General features: G+C 42.1%; 1 protein-coding gene across 1 annotated transcript in view; it reads right to left on the reverse strand.

The window, feature by feature from the left end:
- Positions 1–1,316: 1,316 nt before the first annotated feature.
- ARHGEF38 (Rho guanine nucleotide exchange factor (GEF) 38) overlaps positions 1,317–19,937 on the reverse strand; it is a 27,018-nt gene continuing 8,397 nt past the window's right edge. Inside the window, exons 4-13 of the mRNA XM_010286803.1 lie at positions 17,850–17,867; positions 12,909–13,108; positions 12,259–12,392; positions 10,470–10,574; positions 9,157–9,279; positions 5,891–6,211; positions 4,127–4,267; positions 2,710–2,908; positions 2,272–2,528; positions 1,317–1,502 (exon numbers count right to left, since the gene is read on the reverse strand). Coding sequence (XP_010285105.1) covers positions 1,317–1,502; positions 2,272–2,528; positions 2,710–2,908; positions 4,127–4,267; positions 5,891–6,211; positions 9,157–9,279; positions 10,470–10,574; positions 12,259–12,392; positions 12,909–13,108; positions 17,850–17,867 — 1,684 coding nt within the window. The remainder of the gene's footprint in view (positions 1,503–2,271; positions 2,529–2,709; positions 2,909–4,126; positions 4,268–5,890; positions 6,212–9,156; positions 9,280–10,469; positions 10,575–12,258; positions 12,393–12,908; positions 13,109–17,849; positions 17,868–19,937) is intronic.

Below are 19,937 nucleotides of genomic sequence, written 5' to 3' on the forward strand. Positions count from 1 at the left end.
AATAGCAATGAGATGTTGTTATGTCACTGTTCAGTCTAGTGCAAGTGTAGGGCACCAGCCTGACCTCAGGATCGCTGTAGTCAGTGAACCTAAAGAAGTACTATTTGACATTCAGATCCTTCCTTGGGATTTTTTATCTTCTATGCTGATTGAGGATGCAATGTGAACTATATGAACTTCTTGTTAAAATAACCTCAACTTTGAAGATACTTTAGCAAAATGCAGGGCTTTTGATTCTGAATTCTGCAAACAGTGAATCAGCTCGTCGATATATTCTTCACTGTTCAATCGAACATCAAACACTTTGAGAATGATTTTTTTTTTTTTCCCTGGAAGAAAAATTTTGATGTATCGTAAATCCTGGTTTATTCACTAGACATTATGATCCCTGTATCTGACTTAAGGAGTCAGATAGGCAGTAAATATTCATTGAAAGGCATTGCTTGACTTTTTTTTTTTTTAAATCTTAATAGATTTCCCCAGTCTAATAACACAGGCTTTGTTTCACTACACATATCTTGCACTATAAAGCAGTTAGTGTGGAGACATATGTGGAATTTCAAACCTGGGGCACTTTCACATTGCTACAGTTTTCTACTGTATGAAGTAGTTGTGTAATTCTTTTGAAAATTGTAACTTCTTTATTTCACAGTACCTGTTTCTTGTGCCATTTCCATATTTAACTAAACATACCTTCTTCCTTTGGACCAGCCACTGTCATACAGTTGGTATGTTTTAAGTTGAAATGTTTGCTACAAAAATGAAACCCTTTTTTTTCCCCCCACTCCACTAATCTCCACAGAGAAGAAGGTTCATTACAATATGGCTGAGGACAAAAACAGACAACCAAAAAGCTCAAGATGTGTCTGTGTTCATTGAGGTAGTGGTTCAGGAGCAAATTAGCCTGAACTACAGCATCCCTGAAGACTGAATTTGTCCTTTTTCAAGCTAATTCTCTTCATCTTGAATATTATTTGCTAAATATCATGGAAGAAAAACATAATTTTAGCTGTGATTTGTACTTGTAGGTTGACTTTTGACATAGGATGCTTTGACAAAAGAAAATTATGGGGCAATAGAAAAGCAAGCTCTTCAGGATGTTAATCAGAATCAGTCTTCCTGTTAAATGTTTCTTCCCTCAGGTCTTGACAAGGTGATGGCTTTTGGAGGATGGAGGTTCTCAATATCATTTGTGTGCTGTACCAGATACCGTGGCTTCTGTCAATCACTCACGAGTTTGCCTTGTCTGCTGCAAACCATAATAGATGATTATTCTGTCTACTTCAGAGAAACTGGCTCAATGGGCCTTTCTATTCCTAAGCGTATGTCATCTTCCCGAGATAATTAGATGGTACATATCCTTTCTGACCTTTTGCTTCTGCTAGCCACCATTCTTTATTGCCACTCAGGTCAGAAAACTGAAGTATCCTAACCTTCTGGTACTCCTGAAGACTGAGTTCCTGATCATTTCTTGCTTGAAATGCATAAACAGCATAGAAGGTCTGAAAAAGGAAAGCCACAAAAACCAAAATCTGAATTCAGAAATGCAGCCATGTCTTACCCTGTCATTATGTATTAGTATGAATTCTGTATACAGAAAATGTGTAACACCTTACATAAACTGGTATGCAACTACATGCTCTGTAATTGCTAGACAGACTACAATGAACAGGGCCAACATAAAAAGTAAAATTAAAGGATCTGGGGAATTCTGCATGGGAGGAACAAACCAAGCTCCAAGATCTCATCACCAAACTAGTAAGGTTTTCGGCTCACACCAAATGTCTGTTTCTGTCACACCAAGCGGCCTTGGACTGGATAGAGAATTTTCCAGCAAGGTTTCCTCAGAGAGAATCGCCTTTCCTAAAGCTCCTGTGCTCAAATGTGGCACACAGGTCACTTCTGTGCTGTGCTGATCAGCATTGCCACAGCTTTCTTGTCAACAGCTAAGTGGAAAAATCCCCCAAACTGTGCTATTTTGCAGGTTCCTGCTCCACAGGAGAACCTTGAGGCATTGTACGTGGTGTGGAGTAATGCAACGGTGTGTTTCTGTGAGACAGGACTGTGATTCACTGTTTAACTGATTATCTTTTCCTACCTCGTAGCTATTGAAGAAAGGCAAAGAACAGAGGATAACATTCCCATGTCATACTGACAGATTAGTGTCAGTCTTTCCCAGTGTAAAAGGAAACCATTTAAATTACCAGCAGTATAATTCCAGATTTGAAATAGGAAAAACAAGAAGACAGGCACAGTGTGTCTCATACTTACATGCTGATCATCAATATCCTGCAAAGCATCAGTCCCTGTGCCATTAATTGTGGGATTTTTGCAGAAGTTCAGAGATGAGCTGCTGTCAGTCGTCTTGTGCCCTGGGCTTCTTGCACTGCTGTCAGAGGGCCGTGAAGAGACAAAGAGGCTGATATTATCAAAGTCATCATCACCGAAGCTGTTTTCTGCTACGTCTTTCTGTGCTTTGGCTGGATTGTAAGGCCTCAGGAAGGAGGAATACACATACCCTTTAAGGACTGGACACCAGAATAAAAAGAGAGAAAATAAACAAACAGCAAAATACTGCTAAAACCATTTCAAAACCAACCATTTTATGCAGCTGCCAGTACAACAGAGGCAAACAGATGGGGCCAGAATGAAAAGAAATCAATACCCAAAAGGGAAGCTGTTATTGGGATGTTTGTGCAGAGAACTCACTTCCTGTGTCAACAAGCCATCTGCTTGTACTTCCATAGGGGTCCTTTTGCTCCACGACCGCCACCAGTTCTCCTTCATGTAAATCAATATCAAATTCCTGCGTGGCATTGCACTTGCGCTTAGCTTGGTATAGAAATTCTGTGCCATACATAGACAACAGCTTGGACCTGTGGCCTTCTGTTTGACGTGGGGTTTCGAGCTGAAAAGCAAAAAAATGATTCACTGGGAATAATGCTGAGTCCTGAGGCCATTTCTAGAGCAACGTGGATGCATAAAACCCAGCGCATGCCGCATGTGGCAACTGACCCTACATTTTACACACAGAACAAGGAATTACTTACAGAGCTATATGTAACCAAATCTCCTCTGCATATGCAGCAACGACCTGTCCAACTGCTATATTAATAGATGAGCAATAAAGGGCAGATTTTGAAGAAATGTAGGAATTTCACTAATTAAACACCCCTTAGTCTGTACTCTGCTTTCAAAGAGCTGGTGTTCTATATGTGAACTGTCACTTGCCTAATTGTTTTTTCCATAGCAATAATCTTTGAATTCCTATGTAATACCACAAAAAAAGTATAATCCAAAAATCAGCTGAGGTGTGCTGCGGTCACATAACAACTTGCGTGATAAGGCATTAGGCCAAAAAAAAAAAAAAAAAAAATCTGCGGAACCCAAATGGTCTGCTTTTTGTGTGAAATTACCTCGCTAAATAAGGGCAAGGTGCTATTAACTGCTGGAAGTATATTCACTCAGAGTTTGGTTAGAGGGCAGGGAGTGAGGTGCTGCACATCAGTGTGATCTTAACATACCACAGAAACAAGAGCACACGTGCCTTACTGATGCTAAAAGGAATCTTCTGCCTCTCCTGTAAATCTGTACTTGAGCTTTTATCTTACTGTAAACTAGACTCCTAAAAGCACTGGAAATGTCTGATAAGATTGGCAACCAGGGGGACACAGATTTCCTGGTGGATTTTCTGAATCTTCTGCTGTGAGGGTGTATGTGTGTACATATGTGTGGAGACACCAGTACACATAACCACAGCTGAGGATGAGGGAAAAAATTAGAAGTCTGGTCTTAGTCTTCTGAATTAGAAGACTAAGATGAACTGTAAGAATATTTAATAAACGAAGTAAGCAAAGTTTACATATGCAACCTTATACTTAACATGTGCTTAAAGACCTAAGGGTCATCAGAGGATTTCAAGTGGATTTTCAAGACACTGACATGAAAACAGAGTGGAGAAATCTTCAGAAGTTACTGGTCAATGGAACAGCTTCATTCCAACCACCTGATTCAGAGTCCCAGTGAAGAGACAAAGCCCAAGCCTCTAGGTGGCATAAAAATGGATTTGTTTCAAAAACGATCAAAAGGGGATGCTTCATACACAATTCGGATGTACAATACTCACTGGAGAAGAGACAGGTTTCTTTTTTTCCAGGCTCAATTTTCTCTCAATAAAGTTTGCACTGCTGTTTTCTTTTACAAAATTCAGCTTGTGAACCTCCTCCATCAACTGATTCTGCACTTCACAGATGCTTGAGGAAGACAGCTGCAAACACAAAGTTGGGTTAGATCTCAGGAACAAAATGGTGAGGAGATTGGAGAGAGCAGATTGGGTTTTATAGGCTGAACGGTAGGAGTCAGGATGTCTGACAAGATACTGCTTTTTTCTGCACAGCCCGTAGTGTGCTAGGTACAAGGTGGAAAGAAAAGAAAGGTCCTTGCTTAAAGTTTCTAATGATTGCTATTATATTTTAAAAATCCACAGATTTGAGTTAAATCATTAAAAAAATATTCTAAACAGTGATGAAGATGAACAGCCTTGCATTTATGCTACTGAGCCACCTGCTTTCGGATGCAAATGTGCACCTCACCAGCTATCAGAGTGGCCAGTGTGTTGTAAGGCTTGGAGAAGTTTACCCTACAGCTGTGTGTGTGTGCAACTGGGTGCTGCCACCACATTAAAAATTGCTGGGTAAGCTGAAGCTCTGTCTGTGGCACTGGATAAGTGCTTTTAGTCTATGCCTAACCCCAAATGTATTTGCTGATGTAAACAGAAAAAAGAAAAAGAAGGTAATTTTGTAGGCAGAGCCTCACAGAAAACAATGCTCAATACAACAGCTTTCAAAACACAAGATGGTCAAATTACAGGGATGCAGTTTCTTCATGTGGGAAAAGCCTTCATTTTCTCATTAAATAGCACAGCTCTATGTTTTGATCCTGACCTTGCTTTCTTAATTTTTCAGCTGCCTCTGACTGTAAAGTGCTGTGTTCAAGCCTTGATGGAAAGGAATACTCCAGAACTGCCTCACTACAATGTGTTTCCTGTCTAGAGTCTTGCTCTGGTTCAAATGGGTGGATTTGGATGTGTGGAAGGCATTGTTGCAGCTTCTCAGGGGGTTCAAGTCCTCTAGGCAGAAGTACAACAAAACTGAAACACTGTAGGATTTTAACACAAATTAAGAAGAATTTCTCAACTTCAGTCTTCGGGTAATGATCATAGTGCCCAGGAAGAATAGAGTGGGCTGGAGGGACTGATGCCCTTCTGTGTAGCTCAGACAGGTATCTTTGGTACTTTTGGCTATGTAAGTGAAATGATTTGAACTTTCTAAAAATGCCAGTGTAGACAAAGCTATTCCTTACTGCCTAGAGATGTCTGCAGGAGCTTCTGCAGCATATTTGGGTTTAAAAGAAACTTGCTTTTCATAGAAATTATTTCATCAGATCTCCTAACCTGCTGCTTTTCTGCAGGTATCTGTGACTCTGCAGGTTGAGCAGCAACAGGAGTGTTCATATACTTTCTTGGAATTTCTCTTCCTGTGTTTTCTGGGTTACTCAAGGTAGACGCTAAGAAACAAAGACTAAAATGCTAGCAGCTGCCTGCTTTTCGTCTTACTGTAATGTTCTTACCATTACTGTCACTGTAGCAGCTTCAGCAGCTGCATTAGGATCATTCTTGATGAAAAGTCCAGGCCTGACAAAACTTAAGCTCAGAACTTAACCTTCGCTGAGCTTGCAGGGAAAAAAAACAAAACCAAACCTGACTGTGCTTAGCAGAACCAACAAAATCAGTGTAGCTTGTAGGAAGGTGTCCTACATAAATCTAGCCAAATCAGACAGAAAGAAAAAAGACAAATAAAGGCAGAGCTACACTAGTTTCTAATGTACTTACCGGAACAGGCACCACCACAGCAGAATTTGATTGAAGTGCTGCCGACATAATATTCCTGAGGAGAGCGATGAAGCAATGCAGGCAGTTCAACACAATCTTTTTGCCTGCTGTGTTGAACACCTGAAGTTCTTCCACTAACTGTGCATTTAGAGCCTCGTAGTCTTTCTTTGCCAGGTCCAGCTCTTCTGCTGTTGACCTCTGAAGGTAGCTGTTGTAGTCTAACAACTTGTCATAGCGCTTCTGGATGAGCTTCTGTGGGCCTGAAAACAAGGCTTGTAGTGCTGAGAGAGGAGTCAAAACAAGCTTGTCCAGCTGAGCCATCTGGAAAGGTATAAAACAGACCTACTGATTACTTTATTCATACAGTTCTTCAGACTCAGTAACAGGTTAAGCCTGATGGCAGCCTATTAAGCAATCTGTTAATTACTCCTCACAAAGTATTGCTGTCAGAGGCAGCTTCAAGCAGGGTCTAGCATGAGTTAGAATCTCCTTTCCCACATGGCAAAGGAGAGCTAACAGTTTTTCAGCTTAAAAGTGTCTAGTGATGGTAGTGGTTCCTTGGAGCATGCAGCTTGCAGAACTGCCCAGAGTGGTTACCACTGACGAAAAACTGGGCAAGGATCGGTGAAGTGGTCCAATAAAACTGGGATTTCTGTAATTGGAAGGCCCATGCCAATGTACACTCTAGAGGCAATGAGGTCATGTTAAGTGGCAATCTTGCAGTCTTGAATGCTATCAGGGATTTTTCTTTTTTTTTCCCTCCTGGAAACAGCTGTAACTCAATTCCTGTTTAAGCAAACACAAGCAATCACTTGATTTGATTAAATTATGTTATGCTTGTTGGTTTTATCTCTAGTAATCAACAAAATTAGACACCTGGTAAAAAACCAAAGTCTTTCTCAGACTTTTCCATTAGTCTCTAATTGTCTCAAGGGATTAATATTGCATAAAGTAAAATTTATTTTTGTAAGTCACTTGTTCAAATACAGCACAGGCTTGTAGTGAGTCAAACTCATCATCATATTAAAGCTCTTGGACGTTCTATATGAATTAAGTTATTGGGTTGAATGTGAGAATAAAAAGAGCAGCTGTCCCTCTATGCTTCGTAACACACCACAGTTGAGGACAGATCCATTTTAGCACCGGAATTGCTCTCCCAAGGCCAAGATGATGTACACTGGCTAGATAGCTCCTACTTTATTTCCACATGAAAAAATGGGCTGTGTTTTAGTAAACCAATTTCTGATGCATTAAAGAAAACAATTTTTCCAAACTGCTGGACCTGATTTCTGGAAGAGAAGAGGCTATTGTGGATTTCTGCCCTAAAATTTTCCCTGGAGTATAATGCAAACGGAAGATATTCATTATTGAAAAATGCACAAAGGAAAAAAAAAATTAACCTCAGCCCATTGCTGAGATCTCCATTGGTAATACTCTTTCAGGAAAATATGTGAAGAAGACTATGGGTTGTTCAGTGAGAACATCTATTCATCATGCAAAGTCAGGACAAAATTTTTTTTAAAAAAAACCCTTATACATAGGATGGAGAATTCTCGTAATCTTGTAAATCCAAGACACAGAAATAAACAGAGAATAAGTAGAAATTAGCATGGTTAATAACGATGTCCACAGTTAAAACATGTAAGATTAAGATTTTTTTTTTTTTTTTAATTAGATAGCACTTCAGAATAGCTGGATCATGAGTCAAAATTTTTCCTGAAAAAAAAGTTTTCTGTTTCATCTATTGTGGAATTGCTTCTGCTTTTCTTTGATTGTTCTGAATATGGGGTCATCTTCCATACTGGACACACTCACCACTGCAATGGTAGAGGGGTACTCTGCTGCACTTCAGGCATTCATTCATTGTAAAGACATTGCAAATATCTTTCTGATTACTGAGATTAATTTTTGAGATTCTTTTCAAATGTGGGAACTTCAAAGGAAAGGAAGTAAAACATCTTCCTTCCCTGTCATTAACTGGGAGGATGTGGTCTGTCAAAGATCCCTCTGTTTCTTAGCAGACTCTGTTTTCAGTGTTTTGGAAAGGATTGAATGGCTATATTTTAGTCGACACAAACCTAGGAAAGTATAAGAAAACCTCCATCTCTGAATTTTTCCAGCTTGAGCAGCTGTTAGAATCACAGAATCACTTGGTTGGAAAGGACCTTCAAGATCATCAAGTCCAACCATTAATCCAGCGCCACCATGTCCCCTAGACCATGTCCTGAAGCGCCACATCCACACGTTTTTTGAACACTTCCAGAGATGGCGACTCCACCACCTCCCTGGGCAGCCTGTTCCAATACCTGACCACTCTCTCAGTAAAGAAATTTTCTCCTAATATCCAATCTAAACCTCACCTGGCGCAACTTGAGGCCTTTTTTTTTTTTTTTTTTGGAAGCTTGACTACCCTACGTTCTCCTACAAATGGACCTTGAGCTTGTTTGGAGGTTCTAGCAGGGGAACGCAGCTACCGTATACCCTTGACCGATGAATGGTACGGCTCGATCGGGGAAGGTCGTCTTCGACCGAGCGCGCAGCTTCAGGAGGGACGCACATGGAGCGGTGAGGGAGGAAGGGGACACTCGCCTAGCCAGACAGATCAGCCGAATCAACCCTGGCAATCAATGGAGTGACAGATGTCGCAACCAGATCGCCCTCACATCCAAGGCAGCAGCCTGCCCCATTTTGAAGAGACATTTTAGTCTATCTTAGTGGACCCTGAAAGCAAGAGACTAGTGGAAATACTACTACCTTTTTTCTGTTAAATTGTTTTTTAATTCTGATGGGCTATATTCAGATTCTTCATTGTTTCCCTAGATGAAGGATAGTAACTTACTTGAAAAGGTAATAAAGCTGAGGTTTTCATAGATCTAGGATTCCAGGAGCTAACAGTTCATAAGTACAACAAAGATCACAAAAGTCATTCTAAAACTGCAAGTGTTGGTAACAAACGCAGCAAAGCAAAGATCTGCTGCTTTTGTCTGAAGCTCAGGTGAAACATGCAAATTGAGCACAAAGATTTTAGTTTAAACCCAGGAATTTAGCTTGACAAGTTTTCTTTAGCTCTTCTAGGGAAAACACAGTGCACTTACTTACACTGAATTTTATCTTACTTCATACAGAAACTCAACCAAAAACCCCACTCATCTAGCCCAATGGATTCCTAAGGTTTTGTGCTCTTTTTTGGCTTAGTCTTCTTCACATACACCTGTTTTCTCACACCTACAGTTAGCTGTGTAACACTGGACGTTGCGTAAACTTACAAGGTCTTCACAAAGATTTGCAGTGTTGTTCCTTTTTTTCAAACAGTCATTGACTTTGTCGTCTTTGTCTTGCAAGATTTCCTGAAGCCCAGTTATATTCTGCGCAGCCAGATGTATAGAATCCTAAATGAGAAGGTGGTAGGAAGATGAAACTGTATTACAGTCTGGTTTAATATACTGCACTCACTCATGCAGATATTGCAATACTACTGATGGAATCAGAAATATTTTCCATCTCTAACACCTTTGCAGTTTCCAGCCATTGTGGGATTGTTTACTGTGATAATATTTTCCTGTGTTTTGTCTATTTTCAATGTAAACAATTTAAAAATCAAGTCGTTAATGTTCAACTGAAAAAATTATGCCCCAACCTAAGGAATGTCCCACTGGAAGTTAGCTACTCCTCAGCAAGAAGCCAGCTCAAGACCCATGCACCCTCAAAGGCCTCTTTTTGGAGGACAAAGTAGGACTGCAGTGGTGCATTTCACTTACTCTGAATTTTAATCTCAATGAAGTGTGCACAAGTTTGGATAAGGAACTGGCAACACCATTCCAGGCAACCACCCTTGTCGGCTGAGCTCACTGGCCTTCCCCCGTTTGCTGAACCAAATGAGGTGCGTTTCCGATAAGCTCTGGCCAGCTGGCTATTCATCTTACTTACCTCTCAAACAACCTCCGTGTCCGGTTTGGACACACTTACACCTGGAAGGGCCTTGTGCCATCTACAAAGTTGGCAAGTTGTCCATGAGAGGGAAAAGTTGGTAAGTTACAAGCCAACCCACATCTTCAGAGACGGGGATTAAAGCAAAGACATTTAGAGCACTTGAGCAGTCTGTACATCTAACGCTAGCCCTCAACACAACCTAGCAAGAGGATAAAGGAAGGAGTCCTCGCATCCAAAATAGGTATTTTAGGGCATTTTAATTCATGTGGCTGCAACTCAGTTCTTCCGTTTTTGATGAGATTCAGTTGGTGCTCCACTGCAGCAGATGTGCATGACCCATATGACGGCTTCCCACAGTGATTGAAGGTCGTAACTGTGCCACCAGGCAGCACCTTCTTTTCTGCACTGCACCCATGGGTCTCCACAGACCCTGCTTGTGTAAGGGGAAATATGCAGAAGTGTGGGCTTCAAAACTTCCTTGCCATGGGCTCAGCAATACAGCACCAGCACAGCTCATTTATTTAATATTGTGATGTAGACAGGCCTGCTTATAAATAATTTGATGTTGCCTAACCAGTGGAAGAAACGTGTGTTAAACCGGTTATGGACATGGTTTGTGGCCACAGATTTCAAAAAGGCCTGTACCCACCTGTAGATGTCGCGAGGAGAGTGAAATGTTCTTCACGCAGAACTTCACAGTCTTCTCTAAACTTCGAAACAACTTTTCTTCCGTATTGAAAGTTTGATCTTTTACCTAAAATACATGTGTGCAGTGTTATTTTGGCAGCCCAAAAGAGCCTGGCTAATGAAAGAAACATCCAGGACACTGCTGGAAAAATCCCAAACCTTCCCGGAACTCCTCCCTTTGAAAACAGAACAGATTGGCCCCTAATTCTCCCAAGCTCCAATTTTAATCCAAGAAAAGTCAAAGGCACAGGGCAGCATGACAGAGAATTTAATTTTTTAACCCTTGTGGAAGTTGGGAGTTACTTTATTACAAGCACACCTACGTGTGCCGATAAAACTCTTCATTTTCTCTACACTGTTGCTCCACTTGAGGAAACAGTGGTGAAAATTACATGTAAAGACATTTTTACGTCATGGCGTTCCTTCCCTGGGTGCTTATTTGGGGGTGATGGGGAGATTTTCCCCCAGGCAGGCTGTAGGTGGGGCTGTTACCTCTAGAGCAAAGCCCGCTCCGCAGCTAGAAACCTCAGCCGCTGGAAAGAGCCTTGCACTACTCTTTTATGCTAGCTGAAATAGCCCTGGAAATACCTTTATTTCTGCCTACCTTTTACTGGAGAAATTTGAGAAATCTCAAGTCTCGTTTTCAGTGGTCTTGCTATAAGGTTCACAGCATGTTTCAGAGGTGTGAACTGGGAATTTTCTTAGTCTAATTAAGCAGGAAGAGAGGGCTGAATCTTTAACAGATGTATCCTGATTCTAAAATGATTCTCAAATGTTTTAAGCTTAATTAAAAAAAAAAAAACACAAAATCATAAACTAGAAGCTTCTAAAGAGAAAAAAAGAAAAATCATATGCCCTTTTAATAAAATTTAATTCCCCATTTTTCTCTGATTTTATAGCCTTGCTGGTGTCCCATTCTGAATGCAAAAATTTCCACTGTACAAATAAATGAACAGAAAAAATAAATGCGGGTAGTTTTGTGTCAGAGAAAGGGGGAAACCACTGATGAAAAACAGAACAGGAAAAAAGGCACCTATCTGGTAAAGTCACATCTAGAAAGGCAAGTGACCTTGTATAATCAGCCATCGCATGCAGTGAGGTGCATTGGATATCATTTTCAAGGTCAGTTGTAATTGATTTTCTTTGAGATTTAGATTTAAGCTTTCCTGAAAATGTTTATCCTGCTAGGTTTTGAATTACACCCTCGAAATTATGAGGGAGCATTTTATTTTTGGCCACCCAACACCCATTGGACTTATCACAGGGTTCTTTGCCTCTGGTAGTTTTGACGGTTCTGGGTCCTTACACATGTAGAGGCAAAGCCCATGGCCTTTCCTAATCAGAAGTATTGCTCATCTTCCTCGGTGGGTTCAGAATCTGAACGTAATGATGGGGAGCAAGATGGACTGAACATGTTCTTAGCACTGACACTGACTATTGCCAGTCTGTCCACAAAGCGCTGATCTCAGGCTGAGTTTCACAAAACTACCAGTCACTTCCTCTCTGCTGAAGATCAGAAGTTTGAGAAACTCTTAGATAAAAGAGGAAAAGGTGGAGAAAACATTATGCTTTTTTCTATTTCAATCACAAAGATCTTTCCTGTCTGCTATGAGAGTCAGAAAATGACTTTATAAATGATACAGAAAAAAAGCAACACCACAAACTCCATTTCCAACAGGTTTTAAAAACTGCCCAGTGCAAAAGCAGAACTGAAGCTGTCAATGCAAATCTGCAGCTGGATGAGTAAGTACCTGAGGTTCTCCCCCCGTCAGTATTTTCAGATGGCTGGTGACCCTCTTGGATTTCTTGCTAATGGAGTGGATATTCAGTCGGGAAAACTTTTCTTTAAGGGTTTCATCATCATCATTCCTCTTATACTTCAGCACTGCAGACAGAGAATTTCATGAAACTAATAATCTGTATTCGCAGGGCTTTTCACAGGGACAGGCACACAAATATGAAACCATTTGAGAGCAGACACTTTGATGTCACTTGCTGTAATCTTGTGCGAAAATGCTTGAGATGATGAAAACCCTGTTATCAACGCTAGCCTTGGGAAGGGTGAAGTTAGGCCTTCAACGTGGCAAGTCTATAAGAAATACTGCTATCACTACATCTTAATTATTATTAGTGTTTGCAACTGCATTATGGACAATGAACATGGATATAACATGAATTCTTTCATCACTTTCGTATTTCTGGAGTTACCAGCCAGATTACATAGCTGGCTGAAGACAAGTGACATTAAGGCATCTGTTACCTTCTTGAAACCAAGCGTATTGCACAACTTGGGTGGCACCAGCCAAGACTGTTGCAGTGATATGACTGGAGTTGAAACCTCTCTTGTAATTGCCAGCCCAAACCTACAGAGACAGAAGAACTTACTGTGCCTTTTTCTCACCTAAATCTTTCCTCCTTTTAAGCTCGTTGATGTTCACATTAATGGTTTTCATAGCAAAAAGGGCGTCTTGTAGCACCTTGTGGTCAGGGTGACAAGCAGGAGTTGAATTCAAGAGTTCACAGAGTAACAAGGGATATTTCATCACCCGTTGCACTGGTTTGATCATCAGGGATCCCATGTCAGTTAGATTAGGCTTTCCTCTATAATTTATACAAAAAAATTTGTCACATAAGGAGAAACTCCTTGAAGACAAAAACTTATTTCTGTCTAGTCATTGAAGCTGCTGCCTTTTATATCCTTCAGTTGAGCTTTCAACTACAGAAAATATCAAAACCAGAGCAGTGCTTTGCACTGAATCCTAGAAGTGCAGTTGCCACTTAAGTCAAAAAATAAGATACATCTGTCAGGGAAGGGGAGCCGTTGCAAACGAAACCCTCCTCTCGCCCCCTCAATGAGAAATACACATCGGGTCTGAGTTTTCTGTATTTTCAGCATCCTACCAGATTATTGCTTAGACATTGTCTCTGAAACTGTCCCCTCAGTCTGAGGATGCGTGTGGTACAACTTACACACCACAACACCCAGGAAGGGAGACGTAGGTGGAAGAACAAATAACAGGAAGTTTGAGAAACACATGTGAGCGGGGCTATTGCGTCCTGCTCTGGCCCCTCAGGCTTAAAATCACAACATCTCCCTGCTGCGAATAACCAGGATGCCCGTTCATTGCTGCATCCCTTCTCACAACATCTCTCAACTTGCCACAGTGACCCTTAAGCTTTACTGTCTTTTACCTGTGGCTGCCAATAGGTTATTTCTAATGATGCCTGAGCTTCCAGCAGGTACCAGCTCTGGTCTGGGGGAATGCTGAGCGTACAGGATGTTCACCCAGGCTTGATCCAACCTGCTGGAAGTCACCTAACGCAAAGGCGAAGCAGGCAGCTGCCTAGGGTGGCAGAAGGATGAGGGTAGGAAAGTCACAGCTTCCAGCACGGGCACAGGGACGCTCTGTGGCTCCAGCCTCCGTCCCCGATGGCTTGGCAGGGGCAGCACAGCAGCTTCTCCAGGCACCACTGCGGCTCAGGCCATCAAGGCCACCCAAGTTCTCTGGCCCCCATGCAAGGGAGTGACCAGCCAGCTGAATTCATGCTCCAGGCCCACTCTGGACAAAAGCCTTTGCTCACACTCTCTAGGCTTGAAGGGGACACACCATGCAGTTTGCAGGCTGTCACAACAGCCTGGGAGACAAGAGGGAACGGGCAGGACCAAGCCACACGTGCCTTCATTACCTTCCCTGTGGCTGGTAGAAACATAGGGTCTCCCTGGAGTAGGTAACACCAGGTGGCCAAGCGCCAGGGCCAGGGCCAGCCATTTCTGAGGCTCCAGCAGCAGGTGGCCTTTCGATATACAAAGGGGGCTTATAAGAAAGACAGGGAGAGACTGTAGTGACAAGGGGAAGGGGCAATGGTTTTAAACTGAAAGAGGGTAGGCTTAGATTGGATATAAGGAAGAAATCTTTTGTGACAAGGGTGGTGACATTGACACAGGTTGCCCAGAGAAGTTGTGGATGCCCCATCACTGGAAGTATTCAACGTCAGATTGGATCGGGCTTTGAGCAACCTGATCTAGTAAAAGAAGATCCTGCCTATGGCAGGGGCATTGGACTAGATGACCTTTAAAGGTCCCTTCCAACCCAAACTGTTCTTTGATTATGTGATTCTATGACGGACATATCCGTTGTGTCTCCTCCTTGCAGCATGCTCCTGAGCAAACCAGGCAACACTCCAGCATCAGTGCTGATGCAAACTACCTGTGACTCACAGACCTCCCCTTTGAACCTGAGCGTGAGCTGTTGGTAACAGGGTGAAGGGCAGTAAAGCACAGCAAGCTTCCCATTTGCATGCAAGCAGGCAAAAAGGCTGCTTTGGAGGGGAGAAGGTTGGCTGACGTTAACTATGCAAGAGTTAATGCCAGGAGAGGAGGGATTTCTGCATATGGAAAGATGGAATAACACAATGTAGAAGGAAAGTACAAAAAACAGGGAAGAGCCACTTGGTTTTGCAGGCTGACATCTATTGTTTTGTGCAGCAGGAACAGTAAAAGAGGGGAAAAAAAGCTTTCATTCCCACTTTTATACGTATAAAAAGTATAACAGCCAGTCCTTACTGCTGACTAATTAACTAACAATTTGAATGCCTTTGAGAAGAGACATCTGCATATTTAAACCATCTCTCTCACACAAGCATTATCTGTAAAAAAGTTCTGCAGGAAAAAAATTAACAGTAGATGCCTTTTAAGGCTTCTTGATGTCCCCAAACCTTCTCATCGTTTCAATCCCCCTCATTTCCCCTGTATCCTACAATAAATATAGCGCGCTATTTTCCCTTCTTTCAGCTTCTGGCAGCAATAATGAAAAAAAAATCTTAAACTGTTATTGTTTTCTCTGAAAAGCTCCATGAATGCAAATCTGTAAAAGCTGCCTCATGAATGGAAAAATCTTCAAGTGTCTTCTCTTTATATAGTTGCACTTTGGACAGCTGCCCAAGTGATAAACAGCCCTCTGTTCGCGTATCTGCATAACACAGTCTTGCAATATGGTTCGAGAGATAGTAGGTTTGTTATAAGATAATGACTCCCTGGGGCACCAAATGCCATGAAGTTCAACTCATCTAATTCTCCCCAGCAAGATTAGCTGACGATAGCCACTCTCCCTGGATGAGTCCCGTTTGCAATGAGCCCAGTTAGGACGCACCCGGCCGCAGGGCAGGACGTGGCCTTGCCACGCGACCGAAACAGGCGAGTAATGGCTTGTGACATCTGTTGTGCAGAAAATTAAGTTGATAATTCATTTGTGATGCCGCTTCGGCTTTCCCTCCCGTGTTACTGTGAATTTAGCAAGTATTCTAGGTCATACGTAGCTGTACTAAGCTCATCGCAAATTACTACCGTAGCTCTGCAGTAAATGCAGCTGGCTTAACTGCAGCGAGCTCCACAGCACACCCTTCCTCCTTCCTCCCAACGAAACAGTGTCACCAACGCAGAAAGATTCCTGCCTGTTTAAAAAACACACGGTGGTGAGCTCTGCGAAGACAGGTGATTCAGGATTTAGTTTCATTTGTTCTCACTACCCAGCAACTAGGTCCAGCGGCAAATACGACAGCCAGTATGGTACAGCTGGGCTGAGGCCAGCGTCACGTACGCAGCATGGCAGCTTTGAAATGGTGTGCGTGCATCACGGGCTGCAGCATGACTTAAAAGCCTCGGGCTTCATGATTTACTGTGCACGAGTTCATTTTAGTACAAGACATGCAGGGCAAATAATCCACCGTGCCGTTAAGACTCTCATGCAAACCCAGGGAATTCACTGAGGCTGCACACTTGTTAAGCCAAGCAGGGTTTAACCTATCGAGCTGCTGGCAAAGGGCAGCACTGTCTGGTATTTATGTAATTGTTTTCTTGATCGTGCTTGAATGAAAAGCAATCGGGGAGCTGCAACATTGCAGACCGTTTGGGGTGAGTTACGCTGTATTTTCCAGTTCAACGTTAATCAGATTTTTGGGCGTAGTCCTGCCCAAGGGCTGCTAAGACTTTGCAACCTCTAAGCGGGGCTGCAGGTCTCAGTGCCCTGCGGGCCAGCGGGGAAGGCAAAGGCCACCACACCGTGCGAGGTAGCCGAGCTCAGGGCGGGTCCCGCAGCTAAACCTGGCTCGTTGCATTCTGCACAGCTTTATATGAGCCAGTGTAAACTTAGAAAGCGAGTTGTGTCCCACACTCCACTGGAAACTGTTTGAAGAAGAAAACGAGGCATTCCTTTCTGATAGGGCTACGCAAGGCAGAGCAGCCAGTCTTGCGCTATTTCTAGATGCGATGCTGTCTCACATGACCTTACTGTGACTCTGGATATTTGGTTCCTCTTGGAGCCCCGCTCCTTGGGAGACAGGAGTATACAAGAATGTCCCTTATCAAAACAAAATGCAGAAGAACTATTTCCTAGCATAGACTAAAGCTTGAAAACCCCAACTGTAGAATTCCAACATGCAAATCCTTTAAAGTATATTTTACACCGATCTTATTTATGGCGTGTGATTGACTGACTTAATTTATTAAATTCTCTGACTTTACAGGTGTTCCTCTCCTACCAATATAGAACATACTTTATCCTCTTTTCTCTCTTAACATTTCTGTCTGGGGTTGTAATAATTTTTTTTTAGTTCAGCTAACGTCTCCTCTGAGCTCTCCCTGCAGGCAACTTCAGGAGATGCTGCATTTCAATGACCCCAACCTGCTGGACATCCAGAAACTGCAGCTGTGATAAACTCTCCTTTATAGCTTTTCAAAGACGTCACATTTGGCACCGAAATCCTTTAACCACGAGTTATCAGTGGCTGGGTGAGTATTCCGGCAACGTGTTGCAACGAGCTTGTTCTTTTCTGATGTTCCTCCAGGCACTGTCAGAGGGAAGATCCTAAGGTGGACTTCCGAAGGGGTTGTCACCTTAGCAATAGCTTTACCTGTGAACCTAACCTGTACTGTAGCAGGTCTACAGAGGCCTATGCAAAATGATTTCCGAGTGTCTGGATTTCAGAGACTGATACTATGTTGTTGACAACCACTCTTGCGGACCTCAGAGCTCTCTAAGCACATTTATAAGACAGCGAGGTGATAATAAAGCGCTCCAAATGAATTAGCAAGCAAATTAAGTAGCTTCATAAACCATGAGTTTTGAAAGTTACTGCAAAGCTAGTGCAGTGGTAATTAGAAAACTAGACAGACTTAGGGAAATTAAACTGAGCATCTTTATCACGTACATCCTGGAAAAATCTACAGGCTATATTGACACGAAAGGCTTGTGCCCTTAAAATTTCCACATGCACAGTTTTAAGCATACTGAAAATAAAGATATTTTAAAGATTATTTTACATGTAAGAAAGGTATAGTACTTACTCTTCCTCATATATCTTTCTGCAAAAGAGAAGAAAACAAAACATATATTAGATTCCTCCTAAAAGGGTTTATACAGATCAGGGGCCAGATTCTCAGATACACTTCAGTGACACAAAGCAGCAGTAACTGGCCAGTTAACTTAGGTTTATGGCTGCTATGTGTCAGGAGAACTACACAAAACAGCCAGCGGGTACCAGTGAATCTGGCCCTATATCTTTTTGAAAGGACAGCCCCAAATGAGAAAGGATTATCAGAAACCTGGCATTAGCTATAAGACCCAGCCTTGTCCTAACACTGTTAGAGAAGGAAGTTTGTGTCGCTGTGCTAACAACAGTAAGTAACATCAAGTCCTTAATACAAAAAGTAAAACTAAACATGTCATTCTTACACTTTACATACATTCACACCTACTCTCTTTAAATAGAAATGTATTTCTAAATGAGAAATTTAATTTCAGCCTTTTAGAATCTAGAATCAATGAAGCTGTTAAGTTTTTTGTAGGCTACACATCAACTGAAACCTCCTACTCTTCAGAGTAGGATGGTGTTGATACATATACTGAAAGCAGCAGGGACGTACAATTGTAGTTTGGAAATATGCAAACATGCGCATAGAATATTTTCCTTACCGTATGAACTCGCTCAAATGCCAGGGAACCAAAGTGTGGCTCTATCTCTGCGTTAGGCTTTCCTGACATCACGTCATCAGCCACTGCTTTTTGACTGCCTGCACTCTCATCTCCTTGCCTGCCGGTGCCTAACTGAGCACCTGGAAGCTAGTGCTTTCATTGCTTCTGCACTGTCAGCACTTTGCGTGCTTATGACGTCCCTGTGCCCCAAGCTGCTTCAGGTTGAAAGCAGAGCAGGTAGTTGCCAGCGTCCTTTCATTTTTACCAGCTGTGTTTCTTTGGCTAAGCTAGCAAACACCACCCCCGGTTTGCATAATCGCTGCTGAAACACGGGACTCTACAGAATTTGGACTTGCACATGTCTCCAAGGCAGACACCTATATTTTGGGATGGAATTTCTCCTCTTCAGTCAACAGGAGGAATAGGAATCTCAGCATGGCTAATTAAATCTGATTTGTCTGTACAGATGTGCAGAATGCCACTCTCAAATTGCTCCTGATATAGAAGTTGTTTGTCACATGGCAGATACTACTCAGCTGAGGAACAGAAGCCCCCTAGTAACATTAGCCCATTTTAAATTTAAAGCTATGAATCAATATTCTTTCCAAGGACAAAAATAATTATTTAAGAAGTAAACATTTTTCAAGAATAGTCATCACCAGCCCCATTTATCATGTCTCACAATGGAAAACGGCCTATAACTTATTTGGTAAAAATGCTGCATAATTTTCTTCCTAGGGCAAGTGTTCTCCAATCAGTAGTAACAGGTTTAGGTGACCACAGGTCTGCGTTTGAGTGCGCACTTTCAGGTCTTAATATTTGAATTGGCTGCGATCTTTAGGCACTGGGAAAATACATAATGTAGCATACATGCACCGGTGCTTTTTTCATTGGTTCCTGTTTAATGGCTAATCAGGAAAGAACAAGACAAAACAAGGCTTCCTTGTGAGGAAGGCTTTGTCACTTCCTCCTAGCAAAGGCTACAATGGCCTAGCACGAATATCCTTTCTCTTCAGAAATCCCAGCTGTGGTGTTGGAACAGGAGCGCCTCTTGCTGGTTCTGGAATTCAAGTGGCAGCATCCACCCTAGTATGAACATGGATGCTATCTTTTATCTTTATTTCCTTCCATGTCCCCTTGCCTCAGCAGCAGGGATGAGTGAGTGACAGTAGCGGCTTCTCTTGATTAGCCGGAAAAGCATATTGCAGGCATCAGCAACTAAAACACCCCCTTAGGGGAGATACCTGGCCATCCGTTAGCCTGAAAGCCTGAGTTTATGTGAAAATCTGTTTCTTTCAACTTCCAGGGTAGTTAAAGCCTAAGTACCCTGCAGTTGTACTTTATTATGTATTTAATATCTAGACATGTTGCACAAAATAAGCCTTATTTTCAGCATAACCTGTCTTCAAAGTGAACATTTCTTTTTTAACGTTGTTAATATTTTCCTCCACCACTCTTTC

Source organism: Phaethon lepturus, unplaced genomic scaffold (genome assembly GCF_000687285.1).
Source record: "Phaethon lepturus isolate BGI_N335 unplaced genomic scaffold, ASM68728v1 scaffold6885, whole genome shotgun sequence".
Lineage (NCBI taxonomy): Eukaryota > Metazoa > Chordata > Aves > Phaethontiformes > Phaethontidae > Phaethon > Phaethon lepturus.